The sequence below is a fragment of the Pongo abelii genome, chromosome 20 (genome assembly GCF_028885655.2).
Source record: "Pongo abelii isolate AG06213 chromosome 20, NHGRI_mPonAbe1-v2.0_pri, whole genome shotgun sequence".
Classification (NCBI taxonomy): domain Eukaryota; kingdom Metazoa; phylum Chordata; class Mammalia; order Primates; family Hominidae; genus Pongo; species Pongo abelii.
In genome coordinates, this window is record NC_072005.2 from 15,227,701 (window position 1) to 15,248,314 (window position 20,614).

Sequence of the window (20,614 nt, forward strand, 5' to 3'; positions counted from 1 at the left end):
AAGCGAGGAGGTGGTAAAACAGGTCTCAAATTCTCCTCCCCAAAAATAGGGTTTGAGGGTACTTATGGGATAGAAAACGGGGTGGTCGAAAGTACGGAGAAAGGTGACTGGCAGGTAGGGAAGGTGAGGTAACCAGGATTTCTGAGCAAGCATGGTTTGCTTTAGATAGGACATTTGTGCAGAAAATAGCATTTAGCATGATCTGAAGGTGGAGTTTATGGCCCTCTGATATCAGCTACCCACACAGGTCCAGATGAAGGGTCAGTGATCTCCACTGGCTTAAACTAAACAAGAGCTGCCTCCTACCTAGTTCCTGAAAAACAACTTTAAGCACCCATTACTATAGTGTCCCACAGACAGAACTGTTATCTGTAAGGAAGCCAGTGGGAGTTTAGTTATGCATTATTTGGCTACGTGACTTGCTAGTGGTGCTTTTAAGATCAACTATAAGTAAGCAATTAAAAGCAAGTAAGCAATTAAAAGCAAGGCAGATTAAGTTTGGAGGGCTTAATCAGATTCGCCTTTGGTTTCACTATTAACATAAGAAATAAAATGAAATAAAATGGCTGAAAAATAATAGAGGAGGAGGAAGAGAAGAATCAACGTGATGCATCAGTTAAGGCAATTGGGCTGGAACCTTTGTTATTTGTTTGTTTGTTTTTATATTTAAGACAGAGTCTTGCTCTGTCACCCAGGCTGGAGTGCAGAGGCACAATCTTAGCTCGCTGCAGCCTCAAACTCCTAGGCTCAAGCCAGCCTCCTACCTCAGCCTCCTGAGTAGCCAGGACTATAGGTATATGCCATCATTTTTTTATTATTATTTTTTAGTGACAGGGTCTCACTATGCCCTGGCTGGTCTCAAACTCCTCACCTCAAGCGATCCTCCTGCCTTGACCTCCCAAAGCGCTGGGACTACAGACGTGACCCACCACACCTCATCCCTTATAGGGTTGAATGCCAACTGTGCCAATTGCTGACCTTGGGCAGTCATTTCACCTCTATGAGCCTCAGTTTCCCCATCTGCAAAATGGGAGCAAAAATACTGATCTGTCTAGACTCTTGAAGACTCGATGAGATAATAAGTAAGTGAAGTCTGTATTATCTACACAGTGGAAGGTGAGATGAATAAACTAAGCATAATGATGATGGTAATAACCAGATGGGCTGGCTATGGGATGGGGGTTGGGAGAGGTTGTGACTGGGCTGGCACAGACATCTGACTAATTTAGACTCTCTGCCTAGGCCACCTTTGCCAGAGGGAGTCCCCTCAGCCTTGCGATCACTCATCTCATTGGTGTTGGCTCCATTTCCACACCACGGCTGTGTGCCAAGGGTGTGTCATGAGTTTCTTGAGTGACAGAAAACTCACTGACAATAAAGGGCCAGATGATTGTGCCACCCGATTCATAGACCAGGCCTCTCAGGTGAAACCCCGGGAGATTCCACACTGTCAGCCCCTTCTCCAAGATCAGTACGTGGGCCTGACTCCTCCTCGGTGCCCAGCTCAGTATTGGCAACTGGGAGAGTAGCGAGATTGAACTTGGCCTTGAGGAACAGCTGCCTCTAGAATCAGTAAGTGATTTGGTGGATATCAGCCTCTCTCTCTCTATCTATCTCTTTCTCTCTCTCTCTCTCTCTCTCTCTCACACACACACACACACACACACATGCACATATACACACACGCTCCCTCTCCCTTCATGAATTAATGCTCTGGCCAGTTTTGGCAGAATGGAAGAAATTTCCATCCATCCCCTCTTTCTTTCATCTGTTCATTTTTTTCTTATTGTTTACTCAACAAATTCTCTCCAGCACCGCCTCTGGGCTCCCTGCCACACTGTTGGCCGTGATGGAGACAGAGAAAATGAAGTCAGGCTTTCAGTCCTGAAAACTGAGCTGCCAGTTCAGCCATGAGAGTAAGAATCAAAAACACTGCTGTAATTCAAGTAGGAGCAAGCAGAGCTGTGGGAGTCCAGAGAAGGAAGAGGAAAGTTCCAGGAGGTCAAGAGGGATCATAAAACCTACCTGGGTTGCCATTGCTGTTAAGCACCTAGAGCTCTCCCCAGGTCCTTTGCAGATGGGAAAATCGAGTCTCAGAGAGGAGAGTGAGATGCCGAAGGCCACACAGCTGGGAAGGGACTAAGGCAGGATTTGGTTCTGGCTCCAGGGCTATGCCCCTTCCATTTCCTACCTCACAATCTTTGGTTCCTCTTTTGTCACAGCACTTGCTGTGTGTGTGTGTGTGTGTGTGTGTGTGTGTGTGTGTGTGTGTGACAGAGAGAGAGAGAGAGATTGAATATTCATTTCTGTCACAGACTAGAGCTACAGAAGGACAGAAGGACAGGGAGCATGTCTGTCTTACTTAATGGATTCTAAGTGCATAACACATAATAGATACCCAGAAAATATTTGCTGGGTAGGTGGGTGGGTGAATGCATGGATGGATGGATGGATGAGTGGGTGGGTGGGTGGGTAGATGGATAAGTAAATAGGTGGATGGATAGATGGAAGATAGAGATGATGGATGAAGGAATGGATAGAAGGAGGGCTAGATGGAGGGATAGTTGGAAGATAGAATAGATGGAGGGATGGAAGATAGAGAGAGATAATGGATGAATAGATGCATGGATGAGTGAATGAGTGGGTGGTTGGATGGATAAGTGGATGGATGGGATGGGTGGAAGATAGAATAGATGGAGGAATGGAAGACAGAGAGAGATAATGGATGAATGGATGGAAGGATGAATGAATGAGTGAGTGGTTGGATGGATAAGTGGATGGAGAGATAGATGGATAGATGGATGGGTAGATATATGGGTTGATGGAAGAATGAATGGGTATATGGGATGACTGATTAATAGATGGGTAGACAGACAGATGGATGAATAGATGTGTGAGTGGGTGGATAGATGGATGATGAGTGGATAGATAGGTAAGTGGAAAGATAAATTGGTGGACGGGTTGATGAATAAAAGGATGGATGTTAAATTGGATTGATGGATGACTAGATAGATGTGCAGATGGAAGGATGGGTGGATGGGATGACTGATTAAGAGATAAGTAGATGGACAGATGAACAGATGGATAGGTGAGTGGGTGAATGGATGGATAGATGATGAAATAATGGACAGATGGTAGATGGATAGATGAATGAATTGATGGGTGACTGGATAGATAGATGGATAAAAACATAGATGAATGGATGGTTGATGGGGGAAGGCATAGCAGATATTATGCCACCAAAATTGTCAGAGAAGGATCTTGATAGGTTAAAAAAAAAAAAAAAAAGCATTCCCGGCAGGGTGCAGTGGCTCACACCTACAATCCCAGCACTTTGGGAGGCCAAGGTGGGCAGATCACGAGGTCAGGAGATCAAGAGCATCCTGGCTAACACAGTGAAACCCCGTCTCTACTAAAAACACAAAAAAATTAGCCAGGTGTGGTGGCACGTACCTGTAGTCCCAGCTACTCGGGAGGCTGAGGCAGGATAATCACTTGAACCCAGGAGGCAGAGGTTGCAGAGAGCCGAGATCATGCCACTGCCCTCCAGCCTGGGTGACAGTGAGACTCTGTCTCAAAAAAAAAAAAAAAAAAAAAAAGCATTCCTTACTGAGGAAAAAGTGTAGGAAAAGGTAAAGAGATGGGGAAATGCCAAGAGTATGACAAAAGTCTGTCTGTGCAGCCAGAGAACAGAACAGGACTCAGAGATGAGAATGGAGAATGTGGACAGACATTCAGACTCAAGGAAGAGCAAGGGAGGTGGACTGACCCCTTCATATTGGAGACCCAGTGAGATAATATCAAAGTTGCATTCCCCACTTTGATGACATTCTTCTTTTAAATGCTCCTCCAAGGCATCTCCTTGAGATGGCTTCCCCAGCCCGTCATCTCCTAGGTAGAAGAGGGAAACACATGGACCACTTGCCCTGCTCCTCATTCCAGGGTTTTCAGGGGAAGTTCAGTCCACCACAAGCTGGTGAATGACCCAAGGGAGACATAGGAAGTTTTTGTGGGCGAGGTGGGGGACATTGTGGGTTAGGCCCAGCAGTTCTGAAGAAGACATCCAGCAGTTCTGAAGAAGACATCCAGAAATGGAAGACATCATGAAATTGTCATTCTAGGGGTAATATATTACTAATTCATGGATTATCATCTATTGCCCAGATCTGTCCACGGACCAAATCCCCGCCACTGGAGTGCTATTTGGTCTCAAAAATCCAGATACATAAGCCAGTTAGTCTCCTGAGCCCCTTGGCCTCCCTTTAGACACCTTTAACCTATCTTCTCTTGACCCCAAGGATCAGACAAGGGTGCTGAGAGCCGGGGCTCACAACCAAAGGAGAAATGAGCAATCTGCGGTCTTTGGAAGAGGTAGGCTGGGTGCAGGTTGAGGGGAGGGTGATCATATGGGGCGAAGGAAGGTGAGGATCCTAATGTTTTGGAAACAGTGGAGGGACTGAAAAAATCATGACCTGAACTCAGAGCTAGGAGGTACTTTGTAGTCAATCAAACAGCAAAAAAAGACTCAGAGATGGAACCGAAGTTGGGTTGGGGGTTGGGGGCAGTCAAACACAGCTACCTCTGTCTCCAAAGATCAAGTTCTTCTCAACACATTAAAGGTTCTGAGAAGTCCTGCAATAAACAATTTTATGTTGATTTTTTAAAAGATGAAGTTCTTACCACTGTGGTGCTCAGTACCCTGCTTCTGTTCTGAAAAGAAATGTTGACCCCCAATATTCCTCTTCCTCAGACGGGATCTCAGTATTAGCTTCAGAAACTCTGAGACCTCTGCAAGTGAGGAGGTAATAGAGGAATGCTCAGAACACTCTTGGGGAGGATGAGGAGACTTGCAAATCCACAAAATACGACAACTGGAAGGGATCTTCAAAATCACACACACACTCATTGTCTATATTTGGAAACTGAGGCTCAGATGGGAGCAGTGACTTCCCCCAAGTTCATACCAAGCTAGAACAGAGCTGGACCCCAGGTTAGGTTGCTGTATTTGGGAACTAAAAATAAAGGACACCCAATTCAATTTGAATTTCACATCAACAACAAATAATTTTGTAGTATAAGAATATCCCATGCAATATTTGGGATATACTTATACTAAAAAGGTACTTGGTTTTTATCTGAAATTTAGGTGTACCTGAGCATCTTCTATTATACCTGGCAACCCTAAGCCCAAGCCTCTCGTTTTGTTTGTTCGTTTTTGAGACAGGGTCTCACTTATTGCCCAGGCTGGAGTGCAGTGACAAGATCATGGCTCACTGTACAGCCTCAACCTCCCAGGCTCAAGCGATCCTCCCACTTCAGCTTCCAAAGTAGCTGGACAACAGGTGCACAGCAGCACACCCAGCTAAATTTTTCATTTTTTGTAGAGACAAAGTCTCGCTATGTTGCCCAGGCTGGTCTCGAACTCTTGGGCTCAAGCAATCCTCCCGCCTCAGCCTCCCAAAGTGCTGGGATCACAGGCATAAGCCACCACACCCAGCCTGCATGCCTCTTTTGACTACATCTGCTTCTCCTTGAACCTCTCCATGCTGATTTTTGTCTTCTCTTGGCCCAGGAGAAATATGATATGTCAGGTGCCCGCCTGGCCCTAACACTGTGTGTCACCAAAGCCCGGGAAGGTTCCGAAGAAGACCTGGATGCTCTGGAACACATGTTTCAGCAGCTGAGATTCGAAAGCACCATGAAAAGAGACCCCACTGCCCAGGTACTGGGGTGCCTACTCCAGGCCTGGTTGGGGGAAAGGTACTAGGTTGGATGTGTGGGCTATGGGGACCCAGCTGAGTCTGGTTCTTCCTCTCACTCCAGCAATTTCAGGAAGAGCTGGAAAAATTCCAGCAGGCCATCGATTCCCGGGAAGATTCCGTCAGTTGTGCCTTCGTGGTACTCATGGCTCACGGGAGGGAAGGCTTCCTCAAGGGAGAAGATGGGGAGATGGTCAAGCTGGAGAATCTCTTCGAGGCCCTGAACAACAAGAACTGCCAGGCCCTGCGAGCTAAGCCCAAAGTGTACATCATACAGGCCTGTCGAGGAGGTGGGGACAGATCCAAGAGCACAGAGTCTCTGGTTTGTTGTTTCTGTTTTGTTTTTTGAGACAGCATCCAGGCTGGAATGCAGTGGTGCAATCTCAACTCACTGCAATCTCCATCTCCCAGGCTCCAGCCGTCCTCCTGCCTCAGCCTCCTGAGTAGCTGGGACTACAGGCTCCCGCCACTATGTCAGGCTAATTTTTGTAGACAGGGTCTGATTATGTTGCCCAGGCTGGTCTCAAGCTCCTGAGCTCAAGCAATCCTCCTGCCTCAGCCTCTCACCATGCCCAACCAAGTCTGTGTTTTTATCCAAGCCAGTCCCAGATCCGAAGCCAGGCACCATGGCTCATGCCTGTAATTCCAGTACTTTGGGAGGCCCAGGCAGGAAGATTTTTTGAGGCCAGGAGTTCAAGACTAGCTTCTGGGCAATGTAGCAAGAACCCAGCTCTATGAAAAATATTAAAGATTAGCCAAGGGCATGGTGGCATGGGCCTGTGGTCCTAGCTACTCAGGAGGCTGAGGTAGGAGGATCACTTGAGCCCAGGAGTTAAGAGGCTGCAGTGAGCTATGATTACACTATTGCACTCCAGCCTGGGCAACAAAGCAAGCCCCTGTCTCTAAAAAGTTAAATTAAATTAAAAAGCCCCACTGCACATGGCATACCACAAAACCATCCTCTTTTTTTTTTTTTTTTTTAGACGGAGTCTTGCTCTGTCACCCAGGCTGGAGTGCAATGGCATGATCTTGGCTCACTGCAACCTCCACCTCCCAGGTTCAAGCAATACTTCTGCCTCAGCCTCCCAAGTAGCTGGGATTACAGGTGCATGCCACCATGCCCAGCTAATTTTTGTATTTTTAGTAGAGATGGGATTTGACCATGTTGGTCAGGCTGGTCTCAAACTCCTGAACTTAAGTGATCTGCCCTCCTCAGCCCCCCTAAAGTGCTGGGATTACAGGGGTGAGCCACCATGCCCAGCCCTTACCTTTCTTTTTAAGAGGTGACATCTCGCTCTGTCTCCCAGGCTAGAGTGTAGTGGTGCAATCATGGCTCACTGCAGCCTCAAACTCCCAGGTTCAAGTGGTCCTCCTGCTTCAGCCCCCCAAAACACTGGGAGTACAGGTGTGAGCCACCCTGCTCGGCCTCTTTCTTTACCTTTCTCTCTGACTTTGCCTCCTCCTCTTCTTGTTGTTTCAGAACAAAGGGACCCCGGTGAAACAGTAGGTGGAGATGAGATTGTGATGGTCATCAAAGACAGCCCGCAAACCATCCCAACATACACAGATGCTCTGCACGTTTACTCCACAGTAGAGGGTATGAGCTCCCAGCTGGCCCAGGGCTCCCTCTGCTCTTCCCCCTCTCCTGCCACTCCCGACTCCTGAACCTCTCCTCCAGGACCCATCCCCTTCCAGGATCCCCTCTACCTACACTCTGAAGCTCCCCCGAACCCACCTCTCTGGAATTCCCAGGATACATCGCCTACCGACATGATCAGAAAGGCTCGTGCTTTATCCAGACCCTGGTGGATGTGTTCACGAAGAGGAAAGGACATATCTTGGAGCTTCTGACAGAGGTGAGTTGACACAAGGTAGCTGGGACCACCGCCCAGGCCAAGAAGGGTGCAGGCAGAGGGGGCTGAGCCTCCTCCTAATCCGTCTCCATTTCTCTCAGCTCCAAATCCAACCCAGATCTCAATACAGAAACTAAGATGCCCACTGTCCAACAACTTTCCCAAATGCAGGGACTCTTAAAACCCACAGTATGTGAGATAAATTACTATAAATAACCCCCCCTTGGATATAAACAATGTTTGGGCAAACTGTTTTCTTTTAATGTTTATATGTTTTTATTGCAAATTAGAAAAAAAAAAATGCCCAGCCAAGGATTCCATACAAACTATGGTATAGGAGGAGACCATAAAGGTCTCTCATCTTAGGACAAGAATACCCACCTGCCCCGTTCCCTAACCCTCCCCCTATAAGTCCATGACACTGACTCCTCCAAGCTCACCACACCTGTTGCTGCAGGTGACCCGGCGGATGGCAGAAGCAGAGCTGGTTCAGGAAGGAAGAGCAAGGAAAACGAACCCTGAAATCCAAAGCACCCTCCGGAAACAGCTGTATCTGCAGTAGAAGTAGAAAGACCGGGAGGAGCTTTCCTTCCAGCATTCTTTCTGTCTCACAGAAATTTAGAGGCAGCTCTTACCACTCCCCAAGATTTTCTCTTCCCAAGGCTAAATGGCACCCAGTTTCTTTTTCATCACACCCCTCATGCAGGTCCTCCTGTCCTTCTTAGAGCAAGCCAGCCAAAACTTAGCACAAGGCATGGTGGCAACATTAACATCACCTCCCTCAGGCTGGACTTTCTATCTTTAGTAACGCAACCTAAGAGACCTAAGAGTGCATTCACTTATCCCACTTTCTGTTCCTGTGGTCTTCTTTCTCCCATGAAGCAGAAACTGGATAAAGCTCAAGATTTTCCATGGACAAACCAACGCCCACTCATCCCCTCCTACCCCAATCCAACCTCTGCTGGCTCCTGCATCTCACTTGGAGGTAAAACCTCCTCCTGAGGCCAACGCATTCCCAACTTCCAGTTCTCTCCTTTACCCTGGAGAGTTAGTAAGGCAAGAACCACTCTTTCTCTCCAAAACCACTCCTCCTTGGCTAGCAAGTTGGTGTCTTAACTCCGTTCTCTTCCTAGCTCATGGCCTCTCTAGTTAATAAAGTTGTCTCCTCCTTTCTGGATCTCTTCCTCCTAACACCCTTCCCCTGAAACCCTGGACTCTGCCCTCTCTCCAAGAAAATCCATCCATTCAACTATTCTTGCATTCAATTACTCTAAATGAGAGCGTGTTGGAGCTATGGCAAATTCCCTGTTGTCACCTTGCTATTTTGCAGACAACATAATATTTAACCTCTCATAACCAGAGAGGTTAAATAATTTGTCAAATGCAATACAGTAAGACAGAGGCAAGGACAAGGTTTGACTTCCAGCCCAGCCTCTTTTCCACAACCTGCTACATCTTGATCCATCTGAAAACTTTTCTAATTAGTGAAGATGCCTAATAAAAATTTTCCCTACCTCCAAGGCAGGAGCTTTCTGGAAGTTTCTAGAAATTTTCAAAAACCACCAGCCAAGGTTACCTCCAGGTAACCTTGCAGCACCAGGCTGGACGTCAGATCGGCTTCACTGTCTTCCAACTCTACAGCCTGTATCTCCCCATCCCCAGCTTTGACCTTTCCTGCTCAAGTAACCTATGGGCACATCCAGCGTCACTAAAAACTCAGGGCTTTTCTTCCTGGTTACTCCTCCAAGCGTTCCCTGGTATCCTCAACCTCAGATCCCAGGTTCAGATTTCTGCAGTTAATCTATGACCCCTCTCTTCTTGCATCCTTCATATGCCACCAGACACCATGTCCAGTCCAGCCTGATTTTGAAACAACTTTCATGCCGGTCTTCTCTTCCCTGACATGTTACTGTCCAGGCTCAAGTCCTCAGTTTCTCATATCTGCATCTTTGCAACCAACTTCCTCCCTTGCCTCTCTGCTTTTCCATCCCACTTTTCATGTGTCCTCCATACCATCTATAACAGTAATCTCCCTGGAACACTCAAGAAAACACAACATACCCTATTATTTAAAGACCAGGGGACTGGACACAGTGGCTTACATCTGTAATCCCAACTTTGAAAGTCTGAAGTGGGAGGATCACTTGAGGCCAGGAGTTAAGAGACCAGCCTGGGCAACACAGCAAGACCCCGTCTCTACAAAAAAAAATTAATTAACTGGGTATGGTGGCACATGCCTGTAGTCCCAGCTACTCAGGAGGCTGAGATGGGAGGATGACTTGAGCCCAGCAGTTTGAAGCTGCAAGGAGCTATGATCATGCCACTGCATCCCAGCTCTAGGTGAGACAGTGAGATCTGGTCTCCAAAATCAATCAATCAATCAAATAAAGACCAAAGTCAAACCGCACATCAGGATGTCTCACACCCTTCCAATTTTGCCATCTACCAGCACTTAGCTAAACTCATCTCCCATCTCTTCCACCATGAATTCACTCTTTCAACAAGGCTAATGTCCTCTTACTCACCCTTGCCTCTAAGCCTTTGCTATCACCATTTCCCCCAAGCTGGAGGGCCCTCCCTCTCCCTTTACCCCTCTTCCACTACCTCCCACCCCTACTTTTTCCAGAAAGCCATTTCCTCTCTTTTTTCTGATTGATCCTTCCCTCTCACCCAGGATTAGATGCTGGAAATGACACTTCTGGAGGGCAGGGAACAAGCCCTTAATCTGCATAATGAGTGTTCAATAAACAGTTGTCAAACTTTGAAAGTAAGTGTTGAAATCTTTGTTCTGTGCTGAAACCGTGAGGCTGATACGAAAGGAGTTATGGATTTAATTTCTTTTTTCCCAGTGGCTGGCTTCCTCCCAGGTGTGTCTATCATGAATGGAGAATCAGGAGCTTCATCCTGTGTCTTCTTTCCTTTTTTTTCTTTAAGAGATGAGATCTTGCTCTGCTACCCAGGCTGGAGTACAGTGGCGCCATCATAGCTCACTGCATCCTCGACCTCCTGGGCTCAAGCAATCCTCCCACCTCAGCCTCTCATGTAGCTGGGACTACAGGTGTGCACCACCACACCTGGCTAATTTTCTTATTTTTTTGTAGAGATTGGGTCTCGCTATGTTGCCGAGGCTGGTCTCAAACTCCTGGTCTCAAGCAATCCTCTTGCCTTGGCCTCCCAAAGTGCTGAGATTACAGATGTGACCCACCACACCGAGCTCCTGTCTCTTTCACAAAAACAGACGTGTTGGGAATTTGTAAAGTTACAGGCCACACTTTCATGCTGAATGGCTATCTTTTACATAATTGTTCCATCTCCAGAATGTTTCCAAGGAAGTATGCAGACACAGAAATGTCACTTTTCAGAACTATAAGGGACATTGGAGGTGGGCTAGTTACAGCATCAAAGACATTTAGCAAGTGTACCACCTCTCTCTAGCCTGGTGCCCATGGCAGACATGACTAATCAATCACACCTATTTTTCCTAATGAACTCAAGTGTAACCTCAAAGCCTTTCTCCTCTGAGCACTTGGGAAGCTGACACCTGTCTACTGGCATAAATACATCATTCCTGATCCATTTGAACCTCCACCTTAGGAAGTAAATTGTCTATGGTCATTTAATGTGGTACACCCAGGGATCTAGCCATGGCAGTAACTGGGGTTTTATCCATGGAAATGGAAAACCAAGTGGCCAACACAGGGGTGGGTTCGAAGGGCCAAGAGATATGGGGTGATGCATGCACTGAGTTCTATACACTTACTTGCGTGCCAACCCACAGTCCAAACACCCAATGATTCTGGGAGTCTCCGAATATGAGGGTCAGAAAACTGTGTCTCACTCACCAGATCCAGTCTGCAGTTTGTTTATCAACAAAGCTTTGCTGGCACACAGGCATGTTTATTCACTTACATACTAGCTACGGCTGCCTTCAACCTACAATGGTAGAGTTGAGTAGTTAGAACAGACAGCATATGGCCCACAAAGCTGAAACTATTTACTATTTGGCCCCTTACAGAGAAGGTTTGACAACCCCTATCCTAATATCTTTCCCAAAATTCCAATTTTGCTATCAATATTAATTTTGATGTCAGTGAGGTATCACCTCACACCTGTTGGGATGGCTATTATCAAAAAGATAGGAGATAAGCGTTGGTGAGGGTGTGGAGAAAAAGGGAACCTTTGTTGGTGGAAAATAGAATGGTGCAGCCATTGTGGAAAACACTATGGAGATTCCTAAAGAAATTAAAAACAGGCCGGGCATGGTGGCTCACACCTGTAATCCCAGCACTTTGGGAGGCTGAGGTGGGCGGATCACGAGGTCAGGAGATCAAGACCATCCCGGCTATCACAGTGAAACCCCGTCTCTACTAAAAATACAAAAAATTAGCTGGGCATGGTGGCGGGCACCTGTAGTCCCAGCTACTTGGGAGGCTGAGGCAGGAGAATGGCATGAACCCTGGAGGTGGAGCTTACAGTGAGCCGAGATCGTGCCACTGCACTCCAGCCTGGGCGACAGAGCAAAAACAAAAAAAAAAAAAAAAAAAAAGGAAGAATATAAAGAAAAAGGAAATTAAAAACAGAACTACAAGATAATCAAGTAATCCCACTCCTAGTATATATGCAAAATAAAGGAAATCAATATATCAAAGAGATAGCTGCACTGCCATGTTAATTGCAGCACTATTCACAGTAGCCAAGATATAGAATCAACCTAAGTGTCTATCAACAGATGAATGGATAAAGAAACTGCGGTATATATGCACAATAGAATACTATTCAGCCATAATAAAGAACAAAATCGTGTCATTTGCAGCAACGTGGATGAGCTTGGTGTGGGGAAAAGAAAGAGAGATCAGATTGTTACTGTGTCTGTGTAGAAAGAAGTAGACATAGGAAACTCCATTTTGTTCTGTACTAAGAAAAATTCTTCTGCCTTGAGATGCTGTTAATCTATAACCTTACCCCCAACCCCGTGCTCTCTGAAACATGTGCTATGTCAACTCAGGGTTAAATGGATTAAGGGCTGTGCAAGATGTGCTTTGTTAAACAGATGCTTGAAGGCAGCATGCTCGTTAAGAGTCATCACCACTCCCTAATCTCAAGTACCCAGGGACACAAACACTGAGGAAGGCCGCAGGGACCTCTGCCTAGGAAAGCCAGGTATTATCCAAGGTTTCTCCCCATGTGATAGTCTGAAATATGGCCTCGTGGGAAGGGAAAGACCTGACCGTCCCCCAGCCCAACACCCATAAAGGGTCTGTACTGAGGAGGATTAGCATAAGAGGAAGGCATGCCTCTTTGCAGTTGAGACAAGAGTAAGGCATCTGTCTCCTGCCCGTCCCTGGGCAATGGAATGTCTCGGTATAAAACCCAATTGTATGTTCCATCTACTGAGATAGGGGAAAACTGCCTTAGGGCTGGAGGTGGGACATGCGGGCAACAATACTGCTCTGTAAAGCACTGAGAGGTTTATGTGTACGCATATCTAAAGCACAGCACTTAATTCTTTACCTTGTCTATGATGCAGAGACCTTTGTTCACATGTTTATCTGCTGACCTTCTCTCCACTATGATCCTATGACCCTGCCACATCCCCCTCTCCGAGAAACACCCAAGAATGATCAATAAATACTAAGGGAACTCAGAGGCTGGCGGGATCCTCCGTATGCTGAACGCTGGTCCCCTGGGCCCCCTTATTTCTTTCTCTACTCTGCGTCTTTTTCTTTTCCAAGTCTCTCGTTCCACCTAACGAGAAACACCCACAGGTGTGGATGGGCAACCCACCCCTTCAGCTTGGATGACATTATATTAAGTAAAATAAGCCAGGCACAGAAAGACAAACATCACATGTTCTCACTTATTATGTGGAAGCTAAAAAAGTAGATCTGGTGAAGACAGAGACTGGAATGGTAATTACCAGAGGCTGTGAAGGGAAGCGGGGAGAAGACGTGAAGAGAAATGGGTTACTGGGTACAAAAGTACAGTTAGGTAGGATGAATAAGTTCTTGTATTCGAGAGCACAGTAGGAAAATTATCATTAACGGTAATTATTTGTATATTTCAAAATAGCAAGAGGGGAAGAATAGCAGTGTTCCCAACACAAGGAAAAGATAAACGTTTAAGGTGATGGATATCTAATTACCCTAATTTGATCTTTACCCCAAAAATCTGTACAACTATGATATATCAAATAAAAAAACAGAACTGTCCAGACATAGTGACTCACGCCTGTAATCTCAGGATGCCAAGGCGGGAGAATCACTTGAGCCCAGGAGTTTTAAACCAGCCTGGGCAACAAAGTGAGGCTTAGTCTCTACTAAAAAATTTTTTTAAATTAGCCAGGTGCGGCGGTGTGTGCCTGTAGTCCTAGCTACTTGGGAGGCTGAGGTGGGAGGATCGCTTGAGCCCAGGAAGTCAAGACCTCAGTGAACCGAGATTGCACCTCTGTGCGCCAGCCTGGGTGACAGAGCAAGATCCTGTCTCGAAAAAAAAAAAAACAGACCACCGTATGACCCAGCAATTACACTTTTTGAATATATATCCAAAGGAAATGAAATTAAATCTAGTAAAGATATCTGTACTCCCATGGTCATTGAAGCATTATTCACAATAGCCAAAATGTGAAAAAATCGAAGTGTCCACCTACGGATGAATGAATAAGGAAAAGACTGTGCGTGTGCGTGTGTGTGTGTGTGTGTGAGAGAGAAAGAGTGTGTGTGTGTGTGTGCATGTGTGTGTGCGCGCGCACAATGGAATGTTATTCAGCTTTAAAATAAATAAATAAATGAGATTCTGCCACTTGCCACCACGTGGATGAACCTGAAGTATATTATGCTAGGTGGAATAAGCCAGCATTGAAATCTACCATTGTATTAGTCTGTTCTCGTACTGCTATAAAGAAATACTTGACTCTGGGTAATGTTCAAAGAAAAAAGGTTTAAGGCAGGTACGGTGGCTCACGCCTGTAATCCTAGCACTTGGGGAGGCTGAGATGGGCAGATCACTTGAGGTCAGGAATTCAAAACCAGCCTGGCCAACACGGTGAAACCCTGTCTCTACTATAAATACAAAAAAAAAATTAGCTGGGCATGGTGGCACATGCCTGTAATCCCAGCTACTCGGGAGGCTGAGATGGGAGAATCACTTAAACCCAGGAGGCAGAGGTTGCAGTGAGCACTCTAGCCTGGGTGACAGAGCGAGACTCGGTCTCAAAAAGAAAAAAGGTTTAATTGGCTCAGGGTTCCACAGGCTGTACAGGAAGCATGGCTGGGGAGGTCTCCGGAAACTTACAATCATGGCGGAAGGCGAAGAGAAAGCAGACACGCCTTACTTGGCTGCAGCAGGAAGAAGGGAGGTGGGGAGGTGCTACACACTTTTAAACAACCAGATCTCGCGATAACACACTCGCTAGCACAAGACCCGCACCAAAGGAGAAATCTGCCCACATGACCCAGTCACCTCCCACCAGATCCCACCTCCAACACTGGGGATTACAATCTGACATGAGATTGAGCAGAGACAGACCCAAACCATATCAATGGCTTTGTTCTTCAAGACCTGCGACTAAAGGTTTTCCCCAATTATTAAGCAAGGATGTGTAGGTTTAGCCTGGAAGTTTCATATTCAGCATCAGGAACTGATCCAGGCTTTGTAGAACCTGTACAATTGGGCAGAAAGAGTTCCTCTTTAAGAAGAGGACAAACAGCAATGCAGAATTAGTACAACCACATAAGCACATTGTCAGGGTCTCTCCTCGGACCTTGGAGAGGCCCACAAAAGTGGGGATCCTGTAGCTTTTGCCACATCAGCTCCAAGGCAAGTCCCCCTTTGTTTATCTGTTCTCCAAGACACTCTCCCATAGCAGCAGAAACAGTCGTTTTAAAATGCAGATCTGAGCTGGGAATGGTGGTGCACGCCTGTAAGTTCCAGCTACTTGGGAGGTTGGGGTGGGAGGATCCCTTGAGCCCAGTAAGTCAAGACTGCAGTGAGCTATGATTGTGCATTGCAGCCTGAGCAATAGAACTATCTCTAAAAGAATGACAACAATAAATGTGAAATAAATCTTTGAAAATGCAAATATGACCTGCTGTGCATCTTCTTAAAATCTTTCTGTGACCTCCCACTGCCCTTTGGATAAGGAAAAAAGTCTTAACTTCTAGATCCCTACATCTTTTTATCTCTACTCCTTCAGTCTTTCTGAAGTCACTTTGGACTTCTTTCTCTTCCAAAATAGGCTATTTCCTATCTCAGTTACCTCTGCTTAGATCACTCCTCCAAACCACCTTGTTATCCTTTATACTGTAGCTCAAATACATTTCTGAAGGGAAGTCTCCCTGTCCATCACCTCAGACAAGACCCGAGTTTAGAGTTCTTTGTAGACTTTTTCTCCAAACCACAAATCACACTTTAAAATTATGTATTTTGTGATATGATTATTTATCCAAAAGCTGGCTCTTCCACTTGATGGATCCAAGATTAAACATCAATTGTCATAAGCCAGTGAGCTTTGGCGTCATTTGCTACTGCAGCATAACCTAATCTGTGCTGACACATGAGACCAGCCAGGTTAAAACAGCACGTTGGAATGAATGACATTCATTCTACCAGCTACCTAGGAAATGTACAGAATCTATGAGATAAAAATAAATCCACTTCCTTTACATATGAGCAGTTTCTATTTAATCATGTTTAAATTTTATTCACTAATAAGAATGAATAAGCAATTTCCAAAGGTTCCAAAGTGCAGCACCCAGTTCAGCATGAGACACAAGAAAAGGGAAGGGAGTTTTAGCTTTGAGAATTTGGAACATGAACTGTTCACCTTCATTCTGATCGGTCGGGTTATGTGGGAATAAAATATTTCGGCTGTTTGTGAAGTTGCTCTTGCAGATGATCAATTATAAGAATGAGGTCACCTTCACCCTGGCCAATTCAGTAAGCCAATCACCCTATTGCTGTGTATGCTCATGCACAGTCCACACCCGTGGCCTCAAGTCTATCTTGATACACCCAGTTGGCTTGCTGTTAGCTTCTGATAGTACAAGGCACAAGAGAGAGAGAGGAAATGGGAAGAGGACAAAAAAACAGGATTCTTCCTCTTGGAGTTGCCAGAAGCATCACATCATTCCAGTTTCCAACTTTTTTTGCCCCACACACAAAACTGGCATCATTGTGCCCCCTGAAATATATGTGCATCAGCTGGCCAGCAGCCCCGTCTCAGATATATGCACAGATATGCACATGGCACTGTCTTCTTCCTCTTCTAAGATTCTAGAGTCTGATAACCTCAACTCTTCCCAGTGTTTCCCAGGCCTCAGCTTGTCAGCTGAGTTCACAGAAGTTATTTCTGGGTTAGCACTAGTGTTAACCAGGTCCTTGTTAACTAGTCTTGCCTTCTTGCTTTTCTGGTCCTTCACTACCTATTTAATTAATTCCCATGTTAAATTCTTTCTGTTAAAAGACATCAGCAGATGATTGGGTAATGAAAATATGGTATATATACAGAATGGACTATGATTCAGCCATTAAAAAAAAAGAGTGAAATCATGTCTCAGACAGTCAAATAGCACATGTGTATTAGTCTGTTCTCATGCTGCTAATAAAGACATACCCAAGACTGGGTAATTTATAAAGAAAAGAGGTTTGATGGATTCACAGCTCCACATGGCTGGAGAGGCCTCACAATCATGGTGGAAGGTGAAGGAGGAGCAAAGGCACATCTTACATGGTGGCAGGCAAGAGAGCGTGTGCAGGGGAACTGCCCTTTATAAAGCCATCAGATCTCATGAGACTTATTCACTATCACGAGAACAGCATGGGGGTAACTGACCCCATGATTCAATTACCCCCCACCAGGTCCCTCCCATGACACATGGGGATTATGGGAACTGCAATTCAAGATGAGATTTGAGTGGGGACACAGCCAAACCAAATCAACATGTTCTCATTTATAAGTGGGGACCAAATAATGTGTAGACAAGGACATAGAGTGTGGAATTATAGACACTGGAGAGGCAGAAGGGTAAGAGAGTAGGAGGAGATGGAGGATGAGAAATTACTTTATGGGTACAATGTACATCATTTGGGTGACGGTTATACTAAAAGCCCAGACTTCACTACTAGGTAACACATCCATGTAACAAAACTGGCCTTGTACTCCTTAAATTTATGCACATTTTTTTTTTTTTTTGAGACTGAGTCTTGCTCTGTCACCAGGCTGGAGTGCAGTGGTGCGATCTTGGCTCACTGCAATCTCCACCTCCCGGGTTCAAGCAATTCCCCTGCCTCAGCCTCCCAAGTAGCTGGGATTACAGGTGCCCACCACCACGCCTGGCTAATTTTTTGTATTTTTGTAGAGACGAGGTTTCACCATGTTGGCCAGGATGGTCTCCATCTCCTGACCTCGTGATCCAGCCACCTCAGCCTCCCAAAGTGCTGGGATTACAAGTGTGAGCCACTGTGCCTGGCCCTGTGCAAAATTTTTTCAATGATAGCTTCTGGAAAATGTCATCTATAAGAAACTACAAGTAGAACACAAATAAATGATAGAATATGAGCTTTCAGTGTCTACATTCCGTAAATCTGGTAAATAATAAATATTAACATACAGGCCAGGCGTGGCAGCTCACATCTGTAAACCCAGCACTTTGGGAGGCTGAGGTGGACAGACAGCTTGAGCTCAGGAGTTTGAGACCGCCTGGGCAACATGGTGAAACCCCATTTCTACTAAAAATGCAAAAACAAATATCCTGGCATGGTGGTGCATGCCTGTAGCCCCAGCTACCAGGGAGGCTGAGGTGGGAGGATCACCTTGATCCTGGGAGGTGGAGGTTACAGTGAGCCAAGATGGCACTACTGTACTCCAGCCTGGGTGACAGAGTGAGACCCTGTCTCAAAAGATAAATAAATAACTAACATACAAAAAAAATTCTCTCTGTTAAAATATCTTTAGTCCTCCCACAACATAGATAAACCTTGAAAACATTATGTTAAGTTAAATAAGCCAGAGACATGACGCACAAATATTGTATGATTCCACTTTAGAAGGTACCCAGAATAGGTAAGTTTATAGAGGTGGAAAGTCGATTAGAAGTTTTCAAGAGCTGGGGATAAGGAGGAACAGGGAGTGATAGCTTAATGAGTTTGAGTTTTATTTGGGGGGTGATGAAAACATTTTGGAAATAGTGGTGATGGCTGTACAATGTTGTGAGTGTAATTCATGCCACTGAACTGCACACTTTAAAAATGGTTAAAGTGGCCAGGCATAGTGGCTCACACTTGTAATCCCAGCACTTTGGGAGTCCAAGGTAGGTGGATCACTTGAGGCCAGGAGTTTGAAACCAGCCTGGACAACATGGTGAAACCCCATCTTTACTAAAAATGCAAAAATTAGCCAGGCCAGGTGGCACAAGCCTGTAATTCCAGCTACTCGGGAAGCTGAGGCTGGAGAATCACTTGAACCTGAGAGGCAGAGGTTGTAGTGAGCCAAGATCATGCCACTGCACTCCAGCCTGGGTGACAGAGTGAGATTCTGTCTCGAAAAAAAAGTTAAAATGTGCCACATTTTCTTAATCCAGTCTATCATCGTTGGACATTGGGGTTGGTTCCAAGTCTTTGCTATTGTGAATAGTGCCACAATAAATTAGGAGATATACCTAATGCTAAATGACGAGTTAATGGGTGTAGCACACCAACATGGCACATATATACATATGTAACAAACCTGCACGTTATGCACATGTACCCTAAAACTTAAAGTATAATAATAATAAAAAAAAGTTTTAAAAAAAGTTAAAATGGGTGAGATTCTGTCTCAAAAAAAAAGTTAAAATGTCAAATTTTATGTTATATAAATTTTGTTACCACAATTTTTTAAAATTATGTAAAATATCAAAAAACAATGAATTATACACTTTACATGGGTGAATTGTATGGTGTGTGAATTATATCTCAATAAAGCTGTTCAAAAAAATAACTTGCGTGCTTTACAATGAAGAAAACTGGCAAAAGCTACCTTTACCAAGGAAAGAAAGTTAATATCACCAAGAAGGTCAAGTGGATTTCACGTAGCTCCTGATAGGATGTGATAAAGGGCCCTTTCATCTCTGCAGTCTTCTTTTCAAAAACCCATCACCCCAATCTAATCATGAGAAAAATATCTGACAAACCTAGATTGTTTAACATTCTAAAGGATACCTGACCAGTCTTCCTCGAGACTATCAAAAACGGGCAGGCATGATGGCTCACACCTGTAATCCCAGCACTTTGAGAGGTCAGGGCAGGAGGATTGCTTGAGCCCAGGAGTTCGAGACCAGCCTGGGCAACCTAGCGAGAATCCACCCATCTCTTCCAAAAATCTAGAGGAAAAAAAAGACTGTCAAAAAATCATGAAAAACAAGGAAAGGCTGAGAAACTGTCAGACCAAAGGAGACTAAGAAGACAAGATGACTAAATGCGTTGTCAGATCCTAGATAGGATTCTAGAAACAGACAAAGGACATTTGTGGGAAAATGGGTGAAATATGCATAAAACCTGGAGTTTAGTTAGTAGTACTGTACCAATGTTAGTTTTGACAAATGTATCCTGGTTATGTAAAATGTTACCGTTAAAAGAAACCAGATGAAGGAACAGTGTAGGAATTCTCTGTACTGTTCTTGAAACTTTTCTGTAAACTTAGAATTATTTCCCAAAGTAAGTTTATTTAGCACTGCAATGAACGTGGGAGTTCAGGTATCTCTTTAGTATACAGATTTCAACGATTTAATCATGGCACAATGTAAACATATGTTACAGTGTCACATTGTACCCCATAAGTGTGCACAATTGTTATTGTCAATTGGAAATAAACACAGTTTATCTAAAACAAACAAAAAAATAACTGGGGTAGTTTTCATTAACCTTCATTGCAACAGGGTGTAATCATCATTGATTATCAAGTAGGAGAAACAAACCTAAAGTATTTAATCCATGTAAATGAATTTGTCAGTTGTCATCTGTTGCTAT

The 20,614-nt window shown here is 44.9% G+C and overlaps 1 protein-coding gene across 1 annotated transcript; it reads left to right on the plus strand.

The window, feature by feature from the left end:
- The first annotated feature begins 1,406 nt into the window (after window positions 1–1,406).
- On the plus strand, window positions 1,407–10,379 carry CASP14 (caspase 14). The gene is made up of 7 exons (XM_024237188.3): window positions 1,407–1,572; window positions 4,299–4,371; window positions 5,573–5,722; window positions 5,824–6,049; window positions 7,240–7,356; window positions 7,512–7,615; window positions 8,070–10,379. Exons 2-7 carry the CDS (start codon window positions 4,345–4,347, stop codon window positions 8,172–8,174), a joined length of 729 nt encoding a protein of 242 aa, XP_024092956.2. The 5' UTR covers window positions 1,407–1,572; window positions 4,299–4,344; the 3' UTR covers window positions 8,175–10,379.
- Window positions 10,380–20,614: the final 10,235 nt, after the last annotated feature.